General features: G+C 35.8%; 1 protein-coding gene across 2 annotated transcripts in view; it reads right to left on the bottom strand.

Moving 5' to 3' along the window:
- Nucleotides 1–24,969, bottom strand: part of LOC149782430 (neural cell adhesion molecule 2-like) — a 189,514-nt gene that overhangs the window by 121,528 nt on the left and 43,017 nt on the right. For both annotated transcript variants that reach the window (XM_089933829.1, XM_089933828.1), the window contains exons 3-4: nt 19,784–20,155; nt 8,103–8,378 (exon numbers count right to left, since the gene is read on the bottom strand). In XM_089933829.1, coding sequence (XP_089789955.1) covers nt 8,103–8,378; nt 19,784–20,155 — 648 coding nt within the window. The remainder of the gene's footprint in view (nt 1–8,102; nt 8,379–19,783; nt 20,156–24,969) is intronic.

The following is a 24,969-nucleotide window of genomic DNA, read 5'->3' on the forward strand; positions in this document are numbered from 1 at the left end:
AACTAACCTCCAAAAACAGAAACAGGAACGGTTGCAATCAACCAAGTGAAGGTTATTTTGGTTGTTTTATTTTTATTGTACCCAAAAAATAGTTTTGCTGAAACTTCAAAGAAAACTTGTTATCTTTGAAGCACTGGTTGTTCTGTAAAAATATTAAGCAAGCTCTCAGTCAATGCTCTACTACAAATTTTTTTTGATGTCACCGCCACAATACCAAACCATCATTTGTTTGGTCCTCAAAACTTTGCATTTAATGGTGATTTCAATAACGCATACATACTTCATCAAAGCAAACCAACTACAATCTTAAATAAAAACAAAGCAACTTTCATAAAATGAAGCCAGCACCAAACTTAAATAAAAGCAATGGAAGCTGATTGATTATTTCATTTTCCAAAGTAATTCAAACACTTTATTTTGCCACGAAGTTTCAACTTTGCAAGAAAAATGTTAACGCTTACAATCACTACCACAGGCGGTATATAACGCTAATTTTGATCTTTTTAAACCATATTATATATTTTGTTGCAACTATGTTTCTTAAAACTTTTTATTTGTTCACGTTTTCATTTCTTTTTAATAACCTGATCCCCTTGGCTTCCTCAGCGAAACGTTAACGTCTCCAGCTGACCAAAATCTAAGCCATGTACATGTGGCATGTAAACAACTATAAAGCCACGTACCACTGGCAAGCATGAATATCTCATTTAATTGTTAGGGACACGTGTTCGACAGAGGGATAGATCAAATGAGAACTAAAGTTTTATATATCTTTTCTTTTTACATCGGAGTTATTTGTGATTTCTAACGTGATATGAATGATATATACATTTTCTAACATGTGATCCATAGTAGAATTTATGGATTTTCTATATACATGTACAGTACTTTACCCATTATGGATTCTTCTACAAAACAGTAATAGATCAATACACGTATGTGCTTCAGTGTAGATTTGTCTTCAATTAATCAAACTTTCAATTGTTTATTTTTTCTCACTGTAAATTCTACTCACTGACATCAGGTCACCTCTTATGAATTTCACTTGTACGTAAAATTTGTTTTTTGTAGCCCTCCCCCATTAATCTCAGCATCCACTTAAGTCAACAATATTACCATAGTAACAGAGATATCGAGATAAACAAGTAGTATGAAATTGGCGACATTTTTTGAAAATTGGTGACAGAATATTGACGTTGGTGATATTTTGAGCAACAACTTTATTAATGCCAGCACCATCCCTGAAAATTGATTCCACAGGTCTGATGTTGGGATCGGATTGAATAGCTTTGATGTAACTAACCATATATAGAAAACAAAAGACACAAAAAGATGACCAGGTTTTGTGTCATTTTAAATGGAAATTTCCATCATATTCATAAACAAGATCATGTCTGTTTACCTAAATTTTAACCAGCAACCTAAAATAAATCAGGCAGACCATAGAATTTCCATGGGAAAAACCAATGTCCAAAAATCAGATCCAAGTAAACATGTTCACAAATATTATCTTAAAAGTTTAGTCAACAATCATGGGCAAAAGTTAGCCATGTAATACATTGTTCACAAATGACCCTTATAATCTACAATCATGGACAAAAGTTAAACAAGCAATACTGATATACATAACACCTGCACTGAATTTGGTTACCAACTCCTCTAATAGGCACATCTGGAAACATCGTGTGGCACTTATGCCCAACTTTGTCAGCAACCTAAAGAAGTAAGTCACTTCTACTAAATGTTTCTGCATTTATAACTGGCAGATCATTTCCATCAAGAAAAAAGAAAACCTTTAGAGCTTTGGAATAGAGCCACTGACAGGACTTTCATAAGTGTATTTTTAAGTTTTTGTATGTCTCCCATAAAATGCTCATCCACTTCAACCTAGCTTAATGTCAGTCCTACACCATGTGCAAAATGCCAAGATATAATTGTATAACCAATGGAAAGGCACAGTTAACTAATATTCTACCAAAATAATCAGGTGCTTTCCATTTGATCCATGGCCCTGACTTTATTCCAAAAGAGTTTTTGAGTTTCGATCAGATCTCGTTGTTTTACTTGGATAAATGACCCAATTGTTGGAGCTGCTCTGATCAAATTGGAGGAGTCATCATCTATGCATTGTCATACCAAAGAGAAGTATGTAATTAATTTCCACAACAAAAATGTCGCCAAACTACAATCAAAATAAGTATTTTAAGGGTTTCAGCCAACTGAAACCAACATCCACATAATGCATAATTTTGTAGTCTACTTTTATAGCAAATAAAGTTGAGAAAACAGCTGATTGTCAAAATCTATTTGCAGCAATGCCTTTAAAATGTTCCAATTCATAGGACAATCAGCCAATCCATTTATGATACTGTTTGTAACTCACTAGAATAAAGGTTTGACCAAAAGGTATCATTTAGTATTAAATTTGGTGGAAACTGGGATAGCTACATTCTTTCAAATGCATGTTATTGACTTTGTCCTGCTAAAAGTAATTTCATATCTATAAATACATCTACTGGTGTCTCTACTTGCAATAACACTGCACAGCCCTTTAAATAGTGGTAATCTGTTGCAAGTAACAATCTTGGCATTCCTAGCCATATTACAAAACAATGCGGGGGGGGGGGGTCATGAGACTCAAATAACAAAAAGGGTCAGTGTGCGCAACCAAGAAAAGTAACATCATCCAATTGAGAATTTCACATAAGCCAACAGAAAATGATTAGAATATTTAAATGCAACTCTAAAATAAAAGAAAATAACTTGTCTGTTTTCTTCAAACCAATGTTAATACTCTTACAAAAACATAACTGACAGACTTAGTATTTTCAAATATCACACACATGCACATAGCCCATGTGTAATTCATGTTCACCACTGCATTCACTAGAGACTGAATGGTACTGTTGTTCAAACTTCCCTTAGCAAATCCTCAGGTCAGAACTGAGTTGGTCTTGATGACCACAATGTTAGCATTGTCAGAACTTTTTATATGCATCTTGACCACAAAATATGGTCTGTTCCATTAAAACATACATGGGGCCTGGGGACGGCACTTTTAAAATCATAAATGCCAAGGTGATTTGGATTCAAAATTGCTTCTGTCCCAGGTTGTTTATCAATAAAATCGCTTTTATAGGTGGTTTAAATAACTGGTTCAGTTAGGTCTGTCTAAAAGTGCAAGCTAAATGTAATCAAAAACTTCCACTTTAGATACCCAGTCATTAAATTCATATTTTAAATTATGCAAGCCATATTTATTCCCATCAAGAGTAGACATATTTCCTTCGAAAAGACAACAGACTATAAAACATTGTCATTGGTCAGCTATAAATAGGTCGGGGAAAGCCTTCCATGTGACACAGCATTTGTAGTTTTACTAATCACAAAAAAAATGAAAGATGAACTTGTTAGTTTTCAGTCCCTTCAAAGAATGTACAATTTATGCTGATTAAAACTCTACTGGCTTAGAAGTCAGTCTACTGATCAAAATTTATAAATCAACTCATATGAAATCAGGTTCTGTTGTTTACACGTAGACCTAAACTTAGATGCTTTGAACTGATATCCTCTCCACAGGTTTATGGTCACCATTAAACTCATTTTTTCAGTTTGTATGTCATATGTCAAACTCAACTTGGACTAGAATGTTATTTTTTCAGTTTGTATGTCATATGTCAAACTCAACTTGGACTAGAATGTTGCCCATGCTGTTTTTACTGAGAATACACACGTAGAAATCACATATACTTACAGAACACATATCAAGAACAAAATCATGAATCAAGATGGAATTTGTCAAGTAGCATCTTAAAGTGTAGTGCATATTTTCAAGCTACAATTATGCCAAAATCATATGGATGAATAGGTCCACTAATAGCAAAATTCCACAGCAATTTTGTTCAGGAGAAGAAGCAATAACAAAATTTTCAAAATGGACATGATGGTGACCATATTGGATTTCAGAGCAGCACCATTTTTATTATCACAAAGTAGATCATATGTAAACATTTACGGAACTCTCCCGTGTACTTTAAGAGTAACGATAACAAACACATATATTAAAGGATGGACCACAGATGTCAGATGTTCGACAACAGGCCATCCCATAAGCACTCCCAGGTTATGAATAGTACAGCTAAAGATGACAAGAAAATTGCATTCTAATTTCCTTCATTATACAGTAGAGCTCACATGGTTTTGGAAACCCCAGATGTTGCAGTAGAGGTAGAGAGCAAGTGGACAGGATTAAGATAAGAATAAACCCCACCATCTCTCCATGTATCCTGATGGAGTTGCTGCGGTATTTCATTGTGAACAGATTTGCACACCATGCTTGTTTATGGAGTCACATCCGATGACCACTACAGAGTGAATGTAGTCTCAATAATATGGTCATGGTTTACTATTTATGACTCCTACATGGGAAATATACTTTTATTTAATGATCATATGAAAGAAACATTCTTATATATACCTGACTGAAACAAAATCACACAAGTTCCAATGGTTACCCTTTAATGAGTTCTCTTTAACATAGGGTACAATTTCTTCTAAAAGCAGCAGCTGCATCAACATGCAAAGGTAGAATATTATTAGTCAAAAAAAGCATTATAAAGATTTTGTATAATTATGTTAATTTAAACTGTACTATTTTTGTATCAAATATCAAGTAGAATTGTCTGTATCATAATGGTCTCACACCTCTCCATAAAGCACAAAATCAGCTCTCCTGCATGTTTGTTTTCTTTGCCATTATGTTGATAATAAACAAATGTACTCAGTGATAACTGAATCATACTGTAACCACAGGCTATTATCTTATCACATTGTTTTTTTCTTGTAAAAGAAAAATCAGCGATAGAAAGAAAACCTTGTAAACTAATCAATATAGCTATATGTTTTGCAATTATCGGTTTGTTGACTTTGTCTTTGATTACTTGCTTAAAATAGAAAAAATGGCATTTCTCTGAACTACTTACAAAGATTAATTTGACCTTTTGTCTTATAATAATGAGACCCACAGCACTTAATCATTCGGCTTTCTGCAAAACTACAATCTATCAAAATTAATTTCTGCCTTTTACATTTTACCAACTGAAATTTTAAGTCACTCATCTATACAAAATCTTAAAATGTACTTGAACTTGGATCAACATCCATACCCATTTGTTGCATTGTAAATACTGTACATAAATATTATACCTATATCACAAGTAAACTTGAGCTGCAGTTGAAATTAATGTCCATTTTCCTATGACATATACAGAAACAATTAAGTGAACCTGTTGCAAAGCATTTATGGATCAATAACTGATTTTAATAAATCACCCCCTTCCATAAAATAAGGTATCATAAATCACTTCTGCACAAATTATCATAATTATAAGCTGCACTTAATATTAGAAACTTTTTTTGCACATAATCTGGCAACAGTTTAGGCATTCCCTGATTGCCAAGCTTTCTTCAATTAGCAGCCTCATTGTACGCAGATATAGTTGTTGCTGTTGTTGTAGTGTTTAACACAATTTTTCAGTACAAGATAGGCTATACATGGCGGCCAGTATTAATGATGGAGGAAGAACCCAGGAAAACCCCAGAAAGAAACATCAACCCATGAGATACTGGCCAGATTTTTCACATACCCACAACAGCCAAACCTGAGATTCAAACCCACGCAGACAGAGTTTACCCAGAAATAGAAAACGATGTTCCTGCCATAACATTTTTAATGATTCTGCTTATTGTTTTTATTTTTTGTAAATGTGAGTTTTAAAAGAACCACCATGAGGCTTTTTAACATACCTATGCAATCTTCAGAATTACAATATTAAAAAACAACAGATTATAAATTATTATTAAACTTACGTATATAAACTGAAATCTATAAAGTTCACAAATGGTAAGAAAAGTAATATGGTACTAAACATTATATCATCATGGAGGAAAAAGAGAGAAAGACATTTTCCCACCAATGGATGCAAACTCATGACCTCATGCTTGAGAGTGTTTATGTGCATGTCATGTCAAGTCACAGACTTTATCCACTCAGTCAGAGTAACTGATGATGTAAAACAATATACCAGATACAGAAACATGCCAAACAATATTCAAAGAAATTAGTTTACACTGGGTGGGCAACGGGGGTCTCAATAACCAATGCTATAAAGTCACAAATAAGAAATAGCATACTAAAATATCAGGGTTAAAATAATGCTAAGAAATATATCGAATTATGGTTAGGTTCTTAACATCATTTGCATATGATTTACTAATTTTTCTCTGATCATAACAATTTTTGTTTTTACATTTTCCCCTAAAATTAAAAATGAACAAATAATAGGATACATGTGGAGACAATGCATATATGCAGAATACACTATTAAGTTTTATCAGAGGCTAACAATTTACCATGTTATTGTTCATTTCTGCAATAAGCTGAGTTAAAATGAATTATGAATAATTATCAAAATTATGTTGTTCTAGGGTTTAATGCCATTTTTCAGCACAAGACAGGCTATACATGGTGGCCAGTATAAGTGGTGGAGGAAGAACCCTGGAAAACACAGGGCAGAACCACTGACCCATGAGAAGCTACTGGCCGGCTTTCCCACGTACCCACGCTAGTCGAGCCTTGGACTCTAACCCATGCAGACAGAGGTAAGATGGCAGTGATCCATAACGGTGGGCGCTTTAGACCACTCAGCCACTCGGGGCCCCTCACACTTATGTTGTTAATTGTGGGACCATTATAAGATTGCAATGCACCAAGTATAATCGCTTCGTACAACGAATCTAATCCTTCTCAATATTTTGTAAATGTTGACAATATTTCTTGCCTTGATTTCAGTAAACATCTGCAATGTCAAGTATTTACTAGTAAGAGGCCATTTAATTTTCTAAATGGGGTGGTGGTAAATGCTCCAAACCAATTGTTTTGCTCCTATTTGTTGTATAAAAAAATACATTTTTTCATTCCCAACTTTCCTTGAAGCAAATTTATTGTGATGAAAGGAAACACAAAATGTTCTTAGTTGGAAAGTAAATGGTCTATCCCTTATAGCATACAAAATCAAAACTGAACTAGTTCAAAATTGTGCTTATTCAACCATGTAACTGTGCCATTACATAAGGACAAATCATCTGGTTTGCATTTCAGTGTACATTCAATGTTTTCTGTTTGCTTGGTTGATTTTTTTGCATCTCAAAGAATTACTAAATTTCCTTTTTAACAGAAGGATAAATTTATGCTATACTGCTGAAGAGAAGCTCAAGATGGTGTGCTTCTAATCAAGTCCGTGTCTAAGTTTGTTCAGATTTCTTTGAATAAAGTAAAAATGCAAACTTACTGCAAAAGAAGCTGATCAACCATTTTTAAATATACATGTACTGAATATAAAAGACTTCTGAAATTCATTTTTGTATAGATTAAACATATGATCAAAATCAAAATGACTGATTGTTCAAATGGCATCTAACTGTAAATCATTCTTGACGTCTCAGTCAATCCTCAGTGTTTTCGGTCTTCATTCATTGATTATTGAAGAGCCAATCAATATTGTTGACCAGCACATCCACACTGAAGTTACCATCAGCATGCAATCCAAGATGCATTGGTGATTTGTAGGTATTTATCACTCTAATGTGGAGTATTAGCACAGAATAAAAGTGGAAGGGATAAGGTCCCCACAGTAAAGTGTGGGTTTTCCAAAACTCACATGAGCTTTACTGTGCCTTTCATTTTTCACAAACAAAATCCACAAAATTAACCAGAATTAACTAAATGTATGGAATATTCAAAATACATTAACTAAATGTATGCAATATTCAAAACACATTTTAGCTAAAGTGCACTGATGATATATTTCTGTTCTTTATGGACAATAACATGAATGTGCATACAGTAAAACCCTGAAAGACTTTAAAAGACCATCTGTCACACAAAATTAAATATTCATGCACGAAACAAGTGTTATATAATACAATGTCTCCTTACCAAAACCACAACAATGATTAACAGAAGGGTGGACTTTCAATACATGTTCGACTGTACTTGTAACAATTTTGTACATGTGTGTGTGTGAAGGTGTACATATACTCACATTGTATATTAAGATCCAAAGAATTTGATGTACCATGGCCATAATCATTCTTAGCTGTACATTTGTACTCGCCATCATCTGACTTCTGTACAGTTTGAAGAGTGTATGAGGATGCAGTCTGACCTGGTATAACTAAGGATCTGTGAATCCAACTGTAATAATTTGCCTGTGGCAGAGGTTTCGCCTCGATAGTGTTACAGTTGAAAACAAAATTCTGTGTTCCTACTATCACATTATACACAGTGTAGTTTGGGGAAAGCTGGACCACCGGAGGATCTGAAAGATAAAATACCACACAATAGAATAAGCTGTTACCTTATTAGAATTACCTTTAATGAGGTCACTTTGGTGTTCAACCTACACAATGTACTATCATCTATAGACGGAGCTTTTAAGTTGCGCTTTGTTATTTTCCATATCAGTTTTTGAGAATGATCTCACACCGATTCTTTACAAAATTTCAATGCTAAATAACGATTTCTCTTTCACAGTTGGTGCATTCCTGCTCATCTCTAATGGCAGTGTTGAATAAACTGACTTCCCAAAGATGGTTATATTCCCTATAGAGTGAGTTGCCAGCTGAAATCATATTGTCATATACTGTACACCTAATATAAATTACTGCATTGCATGACCATTTTGAAAGTCCATATGATAACAACTGTCAGTGTGATTTGCTGAGCTTGAAAGTTAGGAAAAATGAGACAGATTATGTGCATGTCAAATTAAAACACAACAATCTGCAGCGTAAAGCTAAGAAATCACCAGCTTTCACATCTGGTTGATGTTGATGTATGTGTAATGAGATAATTAGCAGGGGTCACGCTACCAGGCAAAATGGGCGATTAAGTTGCATAACAATGTCAACTTTACCTTCTTCTATTAGGAAAGTGAAAACAACTTTGCCCTGTGATTTTTTAGAGGAACATTGAATGACCGTCCTTTCTGAGATGCTCCGACACTTCGTCCAAGTTTAAGTTCCAGTGTACAGTTTTTGCTCAAGGCAAAATGTAGGTTTCAGGCTATCAGACAGTGTTGATATCAACTGCACCAACAAACAAACTCTTTCACATTCACAGGTGTGTGTTTTGATAGCTGATTTCCTATTAACCCATTCCCCAACAAGTTAGGATAGTCACTACCACTGCCCGATTTCCACAAGTTATACTTTTGATGATAAAACCATACAAACTTGTGTTTCAAAACTTAAACGTATGTAAATAACAATATGTGTTTTAAGAATAGAATCAGTAACATGAATATTGTAACTGCAGCATGTACATTATTTACTTCATATAAATCAGTTTGGAATGGTAAGTGATCCTGTCATGGAGAAATAATGGCAGACATGACTGAGTATGGGAAATACCGCTCTATTAGATTGTCTCATTTCATAATCCATTGGGCAAATATATTCAGGAAAATATACAATTCATAGACAGAGGCGTCTAAATATTATGTTATTGAAGAATTAGCTTCACATGCTGTTATGCAGGTTAGAAACATACAGGACAATTGTGCAGTTTGAGAAAAGCTGTAAGGCTAAAGATGTATTTGGAGTTCACTCAATTTTGTGAAATTACAAAGAAAAGAAAACAGGAAAGTAAATGCTATTTAGCCGATGCCTAATGTTACACCAAATCGTAAAGTATACAAATAATAAAACCTTATATTTGTGAGCCTATCAATGGACTGTTGTAATGAAGCTATGAAGTGAGTGGTTACATTAAGAAAACCCCTCTCTCTAAAAGTAGATGCACTTGCATGTTGGTTGTATCAATTTGGATGACTTCAAATCTTCCATGTGTTGGCTATGAAGAGTTACAGTAATGGTTTTATCGGCAACAAAGAAATTAGGATGAACAGTATGATCTGAAAGACATATGCATTTTGCGCTCATGTACATGGTATAGGGGTTGTTATATATATTTATATTGCATTTCTTGCTTTTCTCTTACTTCTCCCTCTTCAGCTCTCACTTCTCCCTGTTCTGTCCAAAAGGAGAAGTCACTTCTCCCTAAAATTCAAGTCTAGCTTGACCCCTGAATTAGTACATGCTCACTACAGCAGAAATTGCTAACAATTTATTAATTTTGCAAATCTTCTTGCGTTTTAAGCCAAAATCAGTTCGAAAGGTGCTCTTTGCCTGCTGAAAATATATGTATAAATGAGTGTGTGTGATAATGCATGATTTTATATAATATTCAGTCTTGCGTTGTAATTTGTATGTTTCTCTCCTTTAAACAATTATGGAACCGTAAGCCCTTTTTACTTGTTCAAGTTATATGAATTTTGCTTCCCTTATGGCAATTCAACTACCTTGATTGCATGTTTCAGCTGAAGTTAATAATCTTTAAAATGCAACACAAATGTCAGCCATCTAGACTGCAGCACAATTGTTTTCACCTGCAAGTTTCTCATAATGGAATTTATGTGCTACTTCTTTTCTTTTTCATCATCAACCTGCCCTATTTACTAACAATAAAGGTGGTCATACTGGACATCAGATTGATGCCATTTTCATTTAGGACCAAACAGACATTATATGAAGGCTTTTAATGAAACCACCATGTTAATATGGCTGTCCAAACAAGAAGAGTAGCAACATATTTGTATGATGGCTGCATGGTTGCCATATTGAATAACATGTTAGCACCATTTTTACTTATAACCAACTTGACATCTTTAAGCCTTTTGTCAAAATCCCATGTTGACATGACCATCCATTAGGGGTGAAACGATACACCTCTTCATGTATGAATGCGATTCACAATATGATATTATACATTATTAATAAACAAAACCCCATGCTGACATGACCATCCATTAGGGGTGAAACGATGCACCTCTTTATGTATGAATACGATTCACAATATGATACTATATATTATTAATAAACATATGAACTTGATTGTCTTTCCATCTTTAGAAGGTCTGTCAGTGGGAGGAGGAGTCCTTTTGTTTGATTTACTGGTTGTATTTCCAATATGCAGATTAAAGAAAGACTTAACATCTATTCAAATGCAATTCCCATCCAAGACAACAAAAATATTTTCTAACAGATTACCTGTTGGTTATTTGTGATTTTTTCCCAACACTTCAGGCCATTTATAGCTGATCAGATACAGAACTCACTGTGGCCACCAGACAGAGGTATTTGGATCACACAAAATATCCATACTTCTTAATTTCATTTTTTTCATTCTTATTTACTCATTTTATCTTAACTCCAATAGGGATATATAGTCTTATAGCACATGATCCATCAGGGCTAATATTTGTATTTAACACCATTTTTGGGCTCAAACTCACTCACTGGTATCACTATTAACACTTTCCCAGCTCCAATACTTTGATATACTTCCTAACTTAAAAAAAATTAATGTCATCATAACTATCATCAGCCAGTATTTGCAGAACGAAAGCATCATCTGAAGATAAGCCAAACTGGAAATCACACATTTTAGGTTTTCTAAATAGCCCATAGCTGTGACATAATACTTGTTCCAGGGCGTAATGTGCCAATCAAATTTAGTTTAATAACCATTCATGTCAAGCTGAAGAACTGTGACGTGTAGATAGTTGCAAAAATATGTGTCTGATTGATGAATGGGAGAACAGGACATGCCTTGCAGTGATTAGTTCTCAATCTACCCAAAAAACAACATGACACAAGTCATGTTATATCTACTGGGACAACTAATGTTGCAAAAAGCACTTTAACACATTAACCACTGGAGGTTTTTGTCATTTTTGAGTGAAATTTGAGTAGAGAACTTATTTTGAAAGCTTTTTCTGAATACATCGTAATACATCAACTTTCAGGTGATTTTCAAATAACCTAATGCCTAGTTGTGTTATTGTTTTTCTTTTTGTATTTTTGTTTAACGGACCCATTATTTTCGTATCAAGACCACTCTTTATTCCAAAGGCCCGTCTTATTCTACTTTTTGTAAAGGCTCTTCTGTCTGTTTGCAGTTCATACTGGTCTGCCTTACATCTGAGACCAAAAAGTCTAAAATCCGGACACAAAATCGATTCCAACCATGGGTGAATTTTAGGTGGAAAAAATTGGGTAAAAAAAATGAGGTTTTTCCCTCTGTATTTTGTAATGCAACTAGAACTTCCAGATTATTTGGTATCATTGTAGAGCTACATCTATCTACCATTCTATAATACCACCCATTTTGTTGTATCATATATGACCTTGACATTACAGAGCTCGGCAGTAGGCTAAGGAGTTCCTGCAAATCACTGCTCTCCAAGTGCATGAATTTACAAATTTTGTGTGATCTGTAAACCCTGGCAGCATGTTCTGCATCAATACTGGACAGAATAATTGGTGACCACTTAAGTGCTGAGTATCTCTCTTGCTTTGCCAATACTTCCTGCTTGTGATGCAGCAAATAAGCTACGTTAAGTTCTGATTCGTGGTCATTATTTACCTGTATTAGAACAAACAAAATCCACCAATGAGAATTTAATGTAGTGTATTCCACTGCATGACACCAGTTACAAAGTGTAGCTTTTACATTTTGCCAAAGTAGACAAGATAAAAATAAACAAAAAACTTTGTTTAGAAGTGGCTAATGATGAATAAAATACCTGATTGTACACATGGAACACCATGCAGGCCAGCATCCAGCATGTGCAGACAATGTTGCTTTTCAAGAATGAGACTGCAAAGCTTAGCACTGAGTGATTTTATTGTTTGTCTGGCAATGGTGAGGTTACATGGCTCCCATGTAAGAGACCTATTGATGTCTTGCACTAAATCACAATGCAGACTATTACTACAACATCAGTGATGCTAGAGTGGTACCTATGGTATATGCACCTGAAGAGCCGAAGGTGGGATACACAAACTCACCAACCCTGTATATTTCTTCTAGGTGTTCACCTGGGTTGTAGGTTTAACATCGCATGCCAGCTACTAATGCACCATTTTTATGTTAGTGGTGCTCCATGCAGAGATTGCATTCATGAGGAACTTCAAACTTTACCACCTTAATGGCATTTTTACAAGTCCATTAGCTCATTAAAATGCTTCTCCGCCAAGGTGAATTCCTAATGTACTTTGAGCTGTTTACATCTGGACATGTACATGTAAGTAAGGAAACGGTGTCGAAGTAAACAAATTTAATCCTGACAAATGGCGGATGCTTCAGCATCAGCATCAACTTCTGTAACTACTTCAACATTGTTTATCAAGTTGAAAAATGCATATTCAACAGCGATGCTGCCGCAGATATTAACGAAATTGAATATTGGAATCATCCTGTCTTATTTTCTGGAAACCATGGCGGATTTCAAACCAATATGAGTAGCTTTGAGCTGTTTACATCTGGACATGTACACGTAAGTATGGAAACGGTGTCGAAGTAAACAAATTTAATCCTGACAATCAATGAGCAGGCTGTTCAAACTATTTCTGTGCATCCGAAACGTCACCATATAATAATGCGTTTCATATAAGTTTATCTGATTTGTTTTTTAAAGTCTGTGGATAATTTACATATAAATTTCAATCATTTAATTAATTTTATTTCTGAAATATTTCTAAACAAGAATGGATGCCATTTTGTTATGTACATGTACCCACCAGCGTTTGATTGGCTGGAGTATAAAGTAACTCTGGAGGTTATTCGGATAATTATGGAGCAACTCGGTTAAATTCAGTATGAAATGGGCTATAGCAACAAGGGAATGTTGGGTTGTTGTATAGGGACTATAGGAATGGTACAGGTCAGGTGACGTCATGGTACTGGAAATTGGTAACAATGCAGCAAGGGTTTGACCTGATTATGTGCACTTGGGGAGAGACAAATACGGTAGAGATACAGAGATAGAGATAGACATATACAACACACAGACATAGATTGTTGAACATCAAACACATATATGACAAAGAGAATAAAAATCATTCCGAGGCATGAGTGGCACTGAAAAGGGCCTTTGTTTTTTTGTTTTTTTTATTAACATCATTCTGTTAACATAGAGGGCATCACATAGGTCTTCTTCTCTTTCTCAAAGTTCTTCTGACTTCAGGACCGAAGACGAGGACTCCCTTCAGACAGCTTGTCTCTCCACATAGATTCTTCTATCCAAACGCTTGTAATGGTGATCCGGATGATTGTCCATGATGATTTCACATACATGGATAAGTCTGTAGGAAACAGCATTGACGATTCGAGGGTAGAGGATTCAATGTTAGTCCGCATCTTTTGATGTGAACAGGTGAAGCGAATGAAATGAACCGCAGTTATTTATAGTGGAAGAGCAGATCAAAATGGATTGACTTTTTTCACCAATCACAATACGCGTTACAAAATTCAGTCACAGTACGGAGTCTGTCTTCCAATCCGAAGAGAGCTGCCTGTGATGTCATATTCCCTGTATAGATGTGCTAGCATCTGTGTGCAGTGAATCAATGCGACAAAGTTTTCAAACATGATGGAAACTAAGAAGACGATGAATTGGGATGCACCAGCTGTGTAGACGAGATGGCATACCAGCAGCTACCAAAGAAGAAACAAGGTACATGAGAGAAGGAGGACAGTGACAATCAAACGGTGACGGTACTCTTAGACATTTTGGCAGAGTTAAGGGTCTGAAACAAATGTATCAGACTATTTGTAACACCCCAAGAGAAAAAGACCTTCCCGGGCCAAACAGCCCAACAATGTTACTACACCTGACATACTTGCCAATGTGATTTCTACCAAATCATCATCGAGAGGAGCAAGTCCAGAGTGGGCCTTGACCGTGACAAAGGCTTAAGGCAGTTAAAGCTGATTGCTTACCATTACTGAGTTGGTTTTTAGTTTGATAAAAAAACACCCAACGGTCCTTTTCAGGGCCACTCACCTCTCTCGAAAAGAGAAAGCATTCATTTTGCCAAAATCAATTAAAACTCAGAATCCCTTTTTTGCCCATGATGTACGTGTGTGAGTAAGTGCGTGAGTGTAGGTCCATATTCTAGATAATCAAGACAATGAGACACTTACGTTTCCTGTTTTATCTATTCTGTTACAGATTTTACAATCCAATTCAAAACACATGACTTTAAAAAGTTCATAGAGTTATTCTGTGTGTTTGTTGATTCTTTTAATCTCTTCACTTTCACAGGTTTTTCCTCCTCTTCTTCCTCACTTTCTCCATGTCTTCTCTTTATTCTCTTTCTGGACGTGTATGGGTTCTTCCTTTTGGGAGGGTACTTCTTCCTGTTCTGAACCCCTCTCTTCCTGTTGCACCTGGGTTTATTTAAAGAGCATTCTAAAGACCACTGTCCTTTCTCTTGACAATGATAGCAGGCATCTTGACTCTTGTCTCTTCTGATACCTGTCTTACTTTTTGATGGCATGGACACTCTGTAACCCAATGCACTTTTTTCTTACAGGTATAGCAAGTATCTTGATGAGTAGTCGTCAGCTTGTCTAAAGAAAACATTTGTATGACACCTTGCAATGCTCTGATCAGAATTTCGATCTGTATGGGCTCTTCCATCGTTCCGGTCGGTTTGAGAGTGAAATCAATACGGGAAAAGAAAATTGATCCTTTATATGGGGAAGACACTGGTCTGACATGGATATAGGGGAATATGGCATTTAAAATGTAGTCATTCGACTTTTTACAGCCAAGATGAAACAATCGCATCATTTCATGGAGAAAGGAGAAGAAAATATGAGACAGAAACCTGATTTATCGCATCACACAGTAGCTGAAGTCTTGGCTCAAATTCATGCCAGTGATTCTGAAGATGACATGAGTAAGTCAGAATCCAGACCCAGAGAGTCTACACCCAACCAAAGTCCACCAGTATCACCCGAAAAGTACTACCACATTGGAGAGATGGAAAAGCACTCCTCTAGAAAATTTAAAACTAATGCCTACATGTACACGGTGAAGTTTAAAGATTTCAAATCCGAAGTAACATCGGAGAAAGCAGAGTGGTCGATCACTAAGGCGTTGGATTCTTTAACCACACTGAAATGGCAACGTGAAGCCAAAGAAGATGATCGCTTGAGACTTTCCGTGAATCACGGCAGTTTGATGTCCCCTGACTGGATTGAGTTTAGCAGCCTAGAAGAACTGATACCTTCCAAAGTCATCTACAAGATTCAACATGTGCAACAATCCAACAAGTTTCACATCATCAATGGAAAAGAGACACTGTTCATGATCCACGTGTCTCTTTCCCAAGGGACAGGACGCAAAAAGGTGTTATTGGTGGACAAACTTCATAACACCATAAGGAGATCCGAATTAAGGACCCTCAAGACAATATGTGTTTAGCCAGTGCCATCGTTGTAGGATGAACGTATGCCAACACGAACGACACGGTACAATGGCAAAGAGCCTGGAAAACTATTTAACAATCGGACCAGGCCAAACAACGAAGAAGCAGACCTCCTGTTAATAGCAAGCGGGGTTATGCAAAGACACCCTGTGACATTCCTAAAATGCAAAAATTGCCAGATGTCCTTGCTTCACGCTACACCATGAAAGTGCACCCATTAGAAGTGTGCGGACCTCTATTGTTTCGAGGCAAAGATTTAAAAGAAGGAAAATACATTAATGTCTATCATCACGATGAACATTTTATCACCAGTATCACTGCATTCATTGGATATGGTTATTACTGTGAGAAATGTGACTATGGCTATAACAATCGAGAGTAACACAAGCATTGTGTCTGGAAATGTGAGGGATGTTTGGCCTCTCAACTCTGTCTTGATGAAGAACAAGAATGGGTGCACTGCCCAGATTGTCAGCATGCTTTTCTCAGCCCTGCCTGTTACCAGCAACATCTAAAGATGCAAGGTTCACAGAAGACAAGTGCTTGTCAACTGCTGAGATTGTGCTCTTTTCCAAATTTGTGTGGGTCGTACCATTGACTTCCAAATCAAGCAGTGAGTTTTTGTGAGCCCTCAAACTGGTGTTGAAACAAAGTGTTCATCACTCTCTTTGATGGCAAACCGACAACGACAACGAATTTCTGAACTATGCTTTCCAAAAAGAATTAAAATGAAACATTCAGTTTTTTCATCACCAATAATCCCAAAATCAAAACCAACATCGTGGAATGTTTTCAACGCACCTTGCAAAAACACATGTGGAAATATTTTATGCATGAACACATTATCAAGTACACCATCGTCTTACCACACCTTGTCCATGCGTACGATCAATCTTACAATCGCAGCCACTCAATAAGTGACTCCCGACAATGAAATGACTGTTTTTGAGCGCCTGTTTGGTACGTCCCTGACGGTGGCTGTCCCCAAAAAAGGTGGATTTTTGGCAGCAGCAGATTGGGTGCGCATTGTCAAAACCAACTGCACCTTCTACAAAGGTTACTTACCCAACTGGACCAACGAATTGTTTCCTGTCACTGGACAAGTGTGTGGCCGTCATCCTGCCATCTATAAATTGGAAGACATGAACAGAGAAGTGTTAAAAGGAACGTTTTACTTGCCTGAGTTACAATGCGTGACCAAAAAGAAGACGAAGTGTACGACATCGAAAGCATTCTCGAACGAAGAACCCGTAAAGTGAGAAAATGCCATGACAAAGAAGTCAAAGTACGTTGGAAAGGATATTCTCCCAGTTTTGATTCTTGGATCGACGTTTCGCAAGGCATCGACTATAAAATGAAGTGACCATCATGCCCTTCAGCACAGCCTCAACCGCTACCACAACAGTGACCACTCCTTCATAGAGTCCTTTCTTCTCTGCAAGATCCATAAAAGCAACCTTTGTGGGTGTGGTGTTGAGAACGTGTGCCTAAAACACAAAACATCTTTTTCTGCCAAATCTTTGTGGTGATGGCCTGAGGTAATTTGGCCATGTAACAACACAAAGTATTGTTGGGAAACACACCACAAAGATTTTTGGATTTGAGTTCTTTTCCTCATTTTAACCTTGTTTTTCTAGGGAAATAAATTATTTTTTAAATTTTACAAAGCTTGCTGTTTTTCACTTTTTTCTTTTTACTGTTTATGACATCGAAACGGTCCCAATCCCTTGTTTGAATCCTGTGTATGGATTGTAAATCCTGAACAGGGTGGGATGGTCAAGAGGGGAGAGGGGTAAGCTTGGTCCTGGCTGTCCCCGTACTGTGAATTCCATGAGTGATAGAAGGGCAAGACCTCATCTTCACTCTGTGCATCATGGGTACGACATGTTGTCTCCCTAATGGAAGAGGCCAACACATTGCCAGAGGCATAATATGTACTGCAGTGCTCAACCTCCCTAATGGGTGAGAGCAGCCAACGGTTAAGGTGCTCAGCCTCCTTCAAGGGAGGGCGCAACCCACTGTCGCTGTGCTGAACCTCCGTAAAGGATGGGCATAATCTGCTATCACAGTACTCTACCTCCCCATTTGGAGGGACCAACCTGCCATCACAGTGCTAACAAGAGAAGGGCAGCTGTGGTCGCAGTGCTCTAATTACCCAACAGGAAGGAGCAACCTGCTAAATGAAGTGTGAACACTGTCAGGGATGCGAGAACTTTCTGTCATCTCACATCAGCATAAGTTGAACTGTTTCTCAAATGTTGAGACCCTTCTTCTGGAGGGGCTTTAACAACCGCTTAAGATGTTTGTCCTAACATGTGAGATCTCGAAGAAAAGCTTTAAGAATTGGATGAAAGAGGGTATGTTCTTTCATCTTTGATAGGTATGCCTAGATTCCAGGTGCAGGAGAACCACAATCACAAATGCTGCAATGGGTGTTTTGAGTGCACCTGGAGCACATGATGCAGTCCGTTTGTGTCCCATGTGGCCTTTTTGTGGTCCCACTGTCCCACAGACTGTTTAGCTGACACTGTTTTTTGTACTGGTGTGGTCCCTTGTTGTCGTGAAACTCAATTACACATGAACAAACAAAAGATGTATATTATCATTGAAGTATTTCCTTATTTATTGAAAGAAACAAGATATTCCAGTTCTGATATTTTGTTTATTAAGGTAACATGCAGGTACTGAATGTCAACGCAAATGTTGTACGAAATTATAACTATTTTATCGAGTTGAAAATAAAAATGGAGGAAACGATGTCCTTATCATTTGAGCAGGGCCTGTTATTGTTCCTAGAAATAGGGACTTTTTAGTACCATTTAGTTATTATTTTAAGTAAAAGTGTCTACCACCACGAGATAGGTTCTGAATTCCCACAAAGAACAAAGTTCTAAGGGGGAAAACAAAAAGTTACAATATGGTTTTTAGAAACGAACAGACAGTAGTAACACTGAGAATTATCAAACACTGGAGAGAGAGAGAGAGAGAGAGAGAGAGAGAGAGAGAGAGAGAGAGAGAGAGAGAACACTAACTGCGGTATATTAGTTGTCCATAGGCATAATTTAATTGGTCTAGAACTAAAGTTCCAATATAAATATATTCCAAGCATATTCAACAATGATTAACCACTCATTTGACTAGTTACAGGTGTTCTTTCATAAAAGCAACTTACAGCAAATGTTTTCAGTAAAATTAATATAGTTCAACAACTATTCTAAAAATTATATAAATGCAAAACAAATTACACCATAAGAAATTGCAATACCATAGTGTACCAATATATGTACCCACATACCAATACATCATTATAACCAGTAATTTCTTAATATTTTTCATTAATGTCATATCTTCAGAACAGATTTAGTAAATAAAATGTACATACACACTATGTTGAGCTGAACCTCTCCAGACTGTGTAAAGTTCCCTGTGTTGGTTTCATCTCGAGCTTGGCAAAAAACATACATATTCTGGTATGACATTTCTCCTGTCAGTATCAGTGTACTATATGATATGATCAGGTCAGATGCTTGCTGTCCTGGTACTGGTATTGGGTCTGGTGTGGAAGAAATAGACTGGTTCAAAATCAGTGGTAACTGGTTGCTTTGTCTCTTGTACCACTGGAACGTTGCACGAGGTCTACTGCCATGAGGAGCAGTGTTACATGTTATACCAACACTTGCATTCCTGACAATATCTATTCCTGATGTTAATGTTTGGTCCAAACTATTTGTCAGGTTAACAGTAGTGACAGGAACTGCATAAATAAACAAAAAGAACAGTCAAAAATTAGTAATTGTGGGGATTACACTGGAACAAATTAAATTTGCTATCAAACTCAGAAATAAGAAATCAGTCAAAATAACACCAAAAAAACTGTGCTTGTCATATATTGGGAATGTAAATCACTCTAAGCCCTTAGTCTGAGAAAACCTTTTATATGATTCAGTACAATCTACATCAAGAGAGAACCATAAGAACATGTATTGTCTCTTTCATGCCCAATCCAGTTGGTACAGCATCTGTAAAAGAGAAATATTTTGTCCCATGATGATCAAATATACAAAAATAAAATACAGGTTTAGATCATACTGCAGATATTTGTAATTTATTATTGGCAAACTTGGCCTTGTATTCAAATTATCCTAAATTGAATTCAGATCACAAACTAAAAAGATTTTGTGCTCATACAACTTCCCTGCCTGTCAAAAGCTGCAAATGAACTCTGAGTTCATAACGAATTGTTCATAAGTCACCTTTTTTCAATCTAAGATGTGATGTGAAGTGATGTGATTTTGATTTTTAACGTAGCTTTAACAATTTTTCAGTCATATCACTACGATGTCTGCAATGTGGCAGTTTATAGTGATGTCTAGCACTGGGGCATCATGCCGCAGACATGTAGCATGATGTCCCACCCAGTCACATTATCCTGACACCAGGCATACCAGTCCTAACACTAACCTCTTAATGCAGAATGCCAAGGGAGGCAGCTGTTAGTACCATTTTTAAAGTCTCTGGTGTGACTCGGCCAGGGATCGAACCCACGACCTCCCGCATCAGAGGCGGATGCTCTAACTACTAGGCCACCGGAGCGGTCAATAGGGTATCAGAACAGAGGGGGAAATGAACACCCCAATAATTGTACTTATATCATATGCTGATCAAAACAAGAGACATAAAATCACCATCATCATTGAAATGCCAAATAAAGTTTGAAATGCCTCAGGAAGCATTCTGGTATATATCTTCAAGAGATTCAGTCTAATTTAAAACCATCAAGTAAGCTGGCATGTGATATATCTACAATTACAAGGATATTTTACTTTAATGGCTAAAAAGACACCATGGAGATGTATTCCAGAAAGCACCATTTTGGGCCGATTTTTCACACAGTTCAAGAGGAACATTAAAGACACGCACAACCTTCTAATGCCCATAATCTACAGACTTGATAGGACTGTCTGCTGCATACCACTGATGTACTACTACTTAGTCACCTAATTATTACTGTAATAATTTATGAAGATGAAAAGTAAAAAAATAAACTAAACTAAAGACAAACAGTCATACATATAATTATATTGTTATAAAAAATAAACAATATATCAATTTAAATTATACAATTTTATATAGTGCATTAGCATTAAGTCCATTAGAATACAGAGTATCTAACTTATGAATCCAACAAGTTTCTTTTATAAGTCTATTCATGTCACCATCCACAATATCTATTGGCATGAAAGAAAAATCAAGTAGAGAGTGATTATTGGTGTTAAAGTGTGTTGAAACATTAGAGGAAAACTGAGGATCTCTATAATTTTTTATATGAAAGCGATGATTATTCATTCTCTTAGAAACTTGTTGTAGTGTTTGTCCAACATATTGCATGCTACATTTTTTACAGGTTATTAAATAAATCACATCAGTTGATATGCAGTTAGTGTTATCGCATAAAGAAAATACCTCTTTTGTATTAGCACTACTTTCTCTTATGTTTGCACATTGAGAACACCGGTGTCTGTTAAATTTAGATGACGAAAAGTGTATTTTTTTATTTTCTGTCTGTTTAGTTCTGATTAAAAAATCTTGCAAATTCTTGGGTCTTCTATAAGCTAGAACTGGTTTAATTTTGAAAAGTGATTTGATGCTAGTTTTATTGGATAAATTTAGGAGACTATAATATTTATTAATTATTCGACCTATATTAGGTAATGAAGGATTATATTGTATTGTGAAAGGAATTACTTCTCTCTCTATTTTACATTCTGCTGTGTTCAAAGCCTCATGTTGTGCAAGATTAAAGACTTTGTTCAGTGTAGAATCAATTATGTATGTAGGATAATTTCTATTTTGGAAATAAGTTTGTAATTTATTCAAAGAATTTTGTAACTGACAATCATCTGAAATAATGCGTCGGTATCTTTTGGCCTGGCTATATGGTATACCGTTTTTACATGACATGGGATGACATGAAGAATATTCTACATATTGGTGGATATTAGTTTCCTTGATATGAATATTTGTAGAGATAGTGTTATCAATATTTTTTTATTACATTTACATCTAAAAATGAAACATGCGTACTTGATGCAGTATAAGTAAATTTAATTGTCGGATGAAAATGATTCAGGCGATCAATAAATATTTTCAGTTCTTCATTTGAATGGTTCCAGATCATAAATATGTCATCTAAAAATCTAAACCAAACCGATCGATTAAACTTTTCGTTTTGAAGAAAATCTTTTTCTAATTTACCCATGAAAAGGGAAGCGAGCCATGGGACTACCCATTGCTGTACCCATTATTTGTATGTAATTCATATTATTGAATTGAAAATAATTGTTTTCCAAGATAAGTTTTATTATTTAACATATATCTTCACTAGATAGTGTACTGTTATTAAGATTGTTATCAATAAAATATTCACATGCTTCAATACCATCTGCATGCGGAATGTTGGTATATAGTGATGTTACGTCTAATGATATATCTAATGAAGTTGAAAAGACAACAAAGGTGCAAAAGGGCTTGACATTGTTCACCTGACAGTACTTCAATCATACTAGGGGAACAAATTTGGAATGTCTCTGATGTTGAGATATTTCATTAGTAACTGGACATGCTGATGGGATAAATAAAATTAGCACAGAATCAGTAATGGGGCAGAGTTCACGACCACAAATAGGTGTCTGTGGCTGCAGTTGTTTTGCAGTTGCAGGAACTACAGTGTGATAGATTTTGCTGGTATTCATCCCCCACTCACAAAGACTTGTTCTAGACGAGATTTTCCTTGCACGAGGAAATTGCAATATTTCTAATTTCTTCCATTTTAAAGATAGCATATAAAAAGTCTATGCCCAACTGTAATCTACATACTGTAAATACAATCAATATGTCAACAAGCACAAAGGGCACTACCTACCGCTGGCAGCTTTCTAAAGATGGAAAAAGCAACAAGTTGATATGTGTATCAATAATGTATAATATCCTATGCTATATATCACAAATTGTATCAATACATGCCACAGGTGTATAGTTTCACCCAGAATCAGTACCATAAAAAATATTGATACTATCCAAATGGATTTGCTTTAAATCCTTCAGGAAATAATCTTTACTGAAACCTTGAAAAACATGTAAGATATAAATTTATCAACATTGTTTTCTCCTACATTGTTGTTGTGCTTCCAATTTAGAAAAATAGCAAAATGGTCACTTTAACCAACTTTTGGAACATAAATTCTTGCACAATTGTGTATAAATGGTCAATAAGTCTTTTTGAATTGGATGTTACCCATGTGGGTTCATTAACTAATTACAAAATCCCAAATAGTTCAACAAAATCAAACCAATGTTACTTTATATGTTTATTTTTGAGGTCCCTGTTTATGTCAACTACCAGTAATATAATAGTTTTTCTCTTCATTTATAACTTTCTCCATTTGAAATTCAAAATATTCCAGTCAACATTTAAAGACAGATGCCAATACATGAAACCCAGTATACAGGGATTTACTTTGTCTGAGGTGATATCAATCCATATTGATTCAACTTATTCAGATTCAAGGTCTATCTTTGTTGTGTAAATTGTACCATGTTTTACATTTACTACGAGTCCCCACCTCCTGCTTGCCTGTCTCTGTGAAAAAGATCTCAAATCCATCAGTGCAGAAAAATTTATTTATGTCTGACTTTCAGTTAGTTTTGTTTCTGAGATGCCAAGATGTTCATGTTTTTATCTGGAGAAGTTTTAAATTTTATTTGATCGATTTTTCCCTCTGATGCTTTCAGTGTTTACATGAACTATATTAACACGTTTTCCTGAAACTCCATAAATTCATTAATGTAACATTAACAGGGTTGTGGTGGCTGTTTTGGGCACTCGAGGACACATACCTATTTCTACATACTATTACACTGTTTTGTCTCACCATTTATTTACATTGTTTGTATTGCTGTCATTTGTGTTTTCAGGCCCATCTGCATGTTCTGCTTGATTCTTAGTCACGTTTATTATTTACAGTATTTACAGTCTGTTTATTTCTTGCATGACTGTTGGTTGTGTTGTCATCTTTACTGCTACAGGAATAATTACATCTTCACGGATTTGATGCATTCTTTACATACAGAAGCCATTATGCTGAATCTGTTTATATAAGTGGATCAGCCTTTGCAATTTATCAGTTCGCAAGAGTCTGCAGTAAATCTATTTTCACCACTATTAGAAACACCAGTAATGGCATCATTTTCGTGTCCTATAGACCACAGTTATGAACATTACTAGTAACTAAATTCCCATGCCAGAATTTTTTACATCGTCAATAACTGCAAAAAAGTATAACATGGAAGCTGATCAGTCTTTTCTAAAAACTAATGCATTGAATATACAACACTATTTTGAAATGATCTTGTTTGTTGCCCAATTGTCTAGATATATAATAAACACTGATTCTTCAAATGGCATCTGATTTTAATCACTGTCAGTCTTTCTACGGATGGATCATGTTGTTGGGGATTTAATGCCATTTTTCAGTTCACAACAGGCAATACATGGTGGCCAGTTATGAC

The sequence above is a fragment of the Sinohyriopsis cumingii genome, chromosome 15, assembly GCF_028554795.1.
Source record: "Sinohyriopsis cumingii isolate HCF-2022 chromosome 15, ASM2855479v2, whole genome shotgun sequence".
Lineage (NCBI taxonomy): Eukaryota > Metazoa > Mollusca > Bivalvia > Unionida > Unionidae > Sinohyriopsis > Sinohyriopsis cumingii.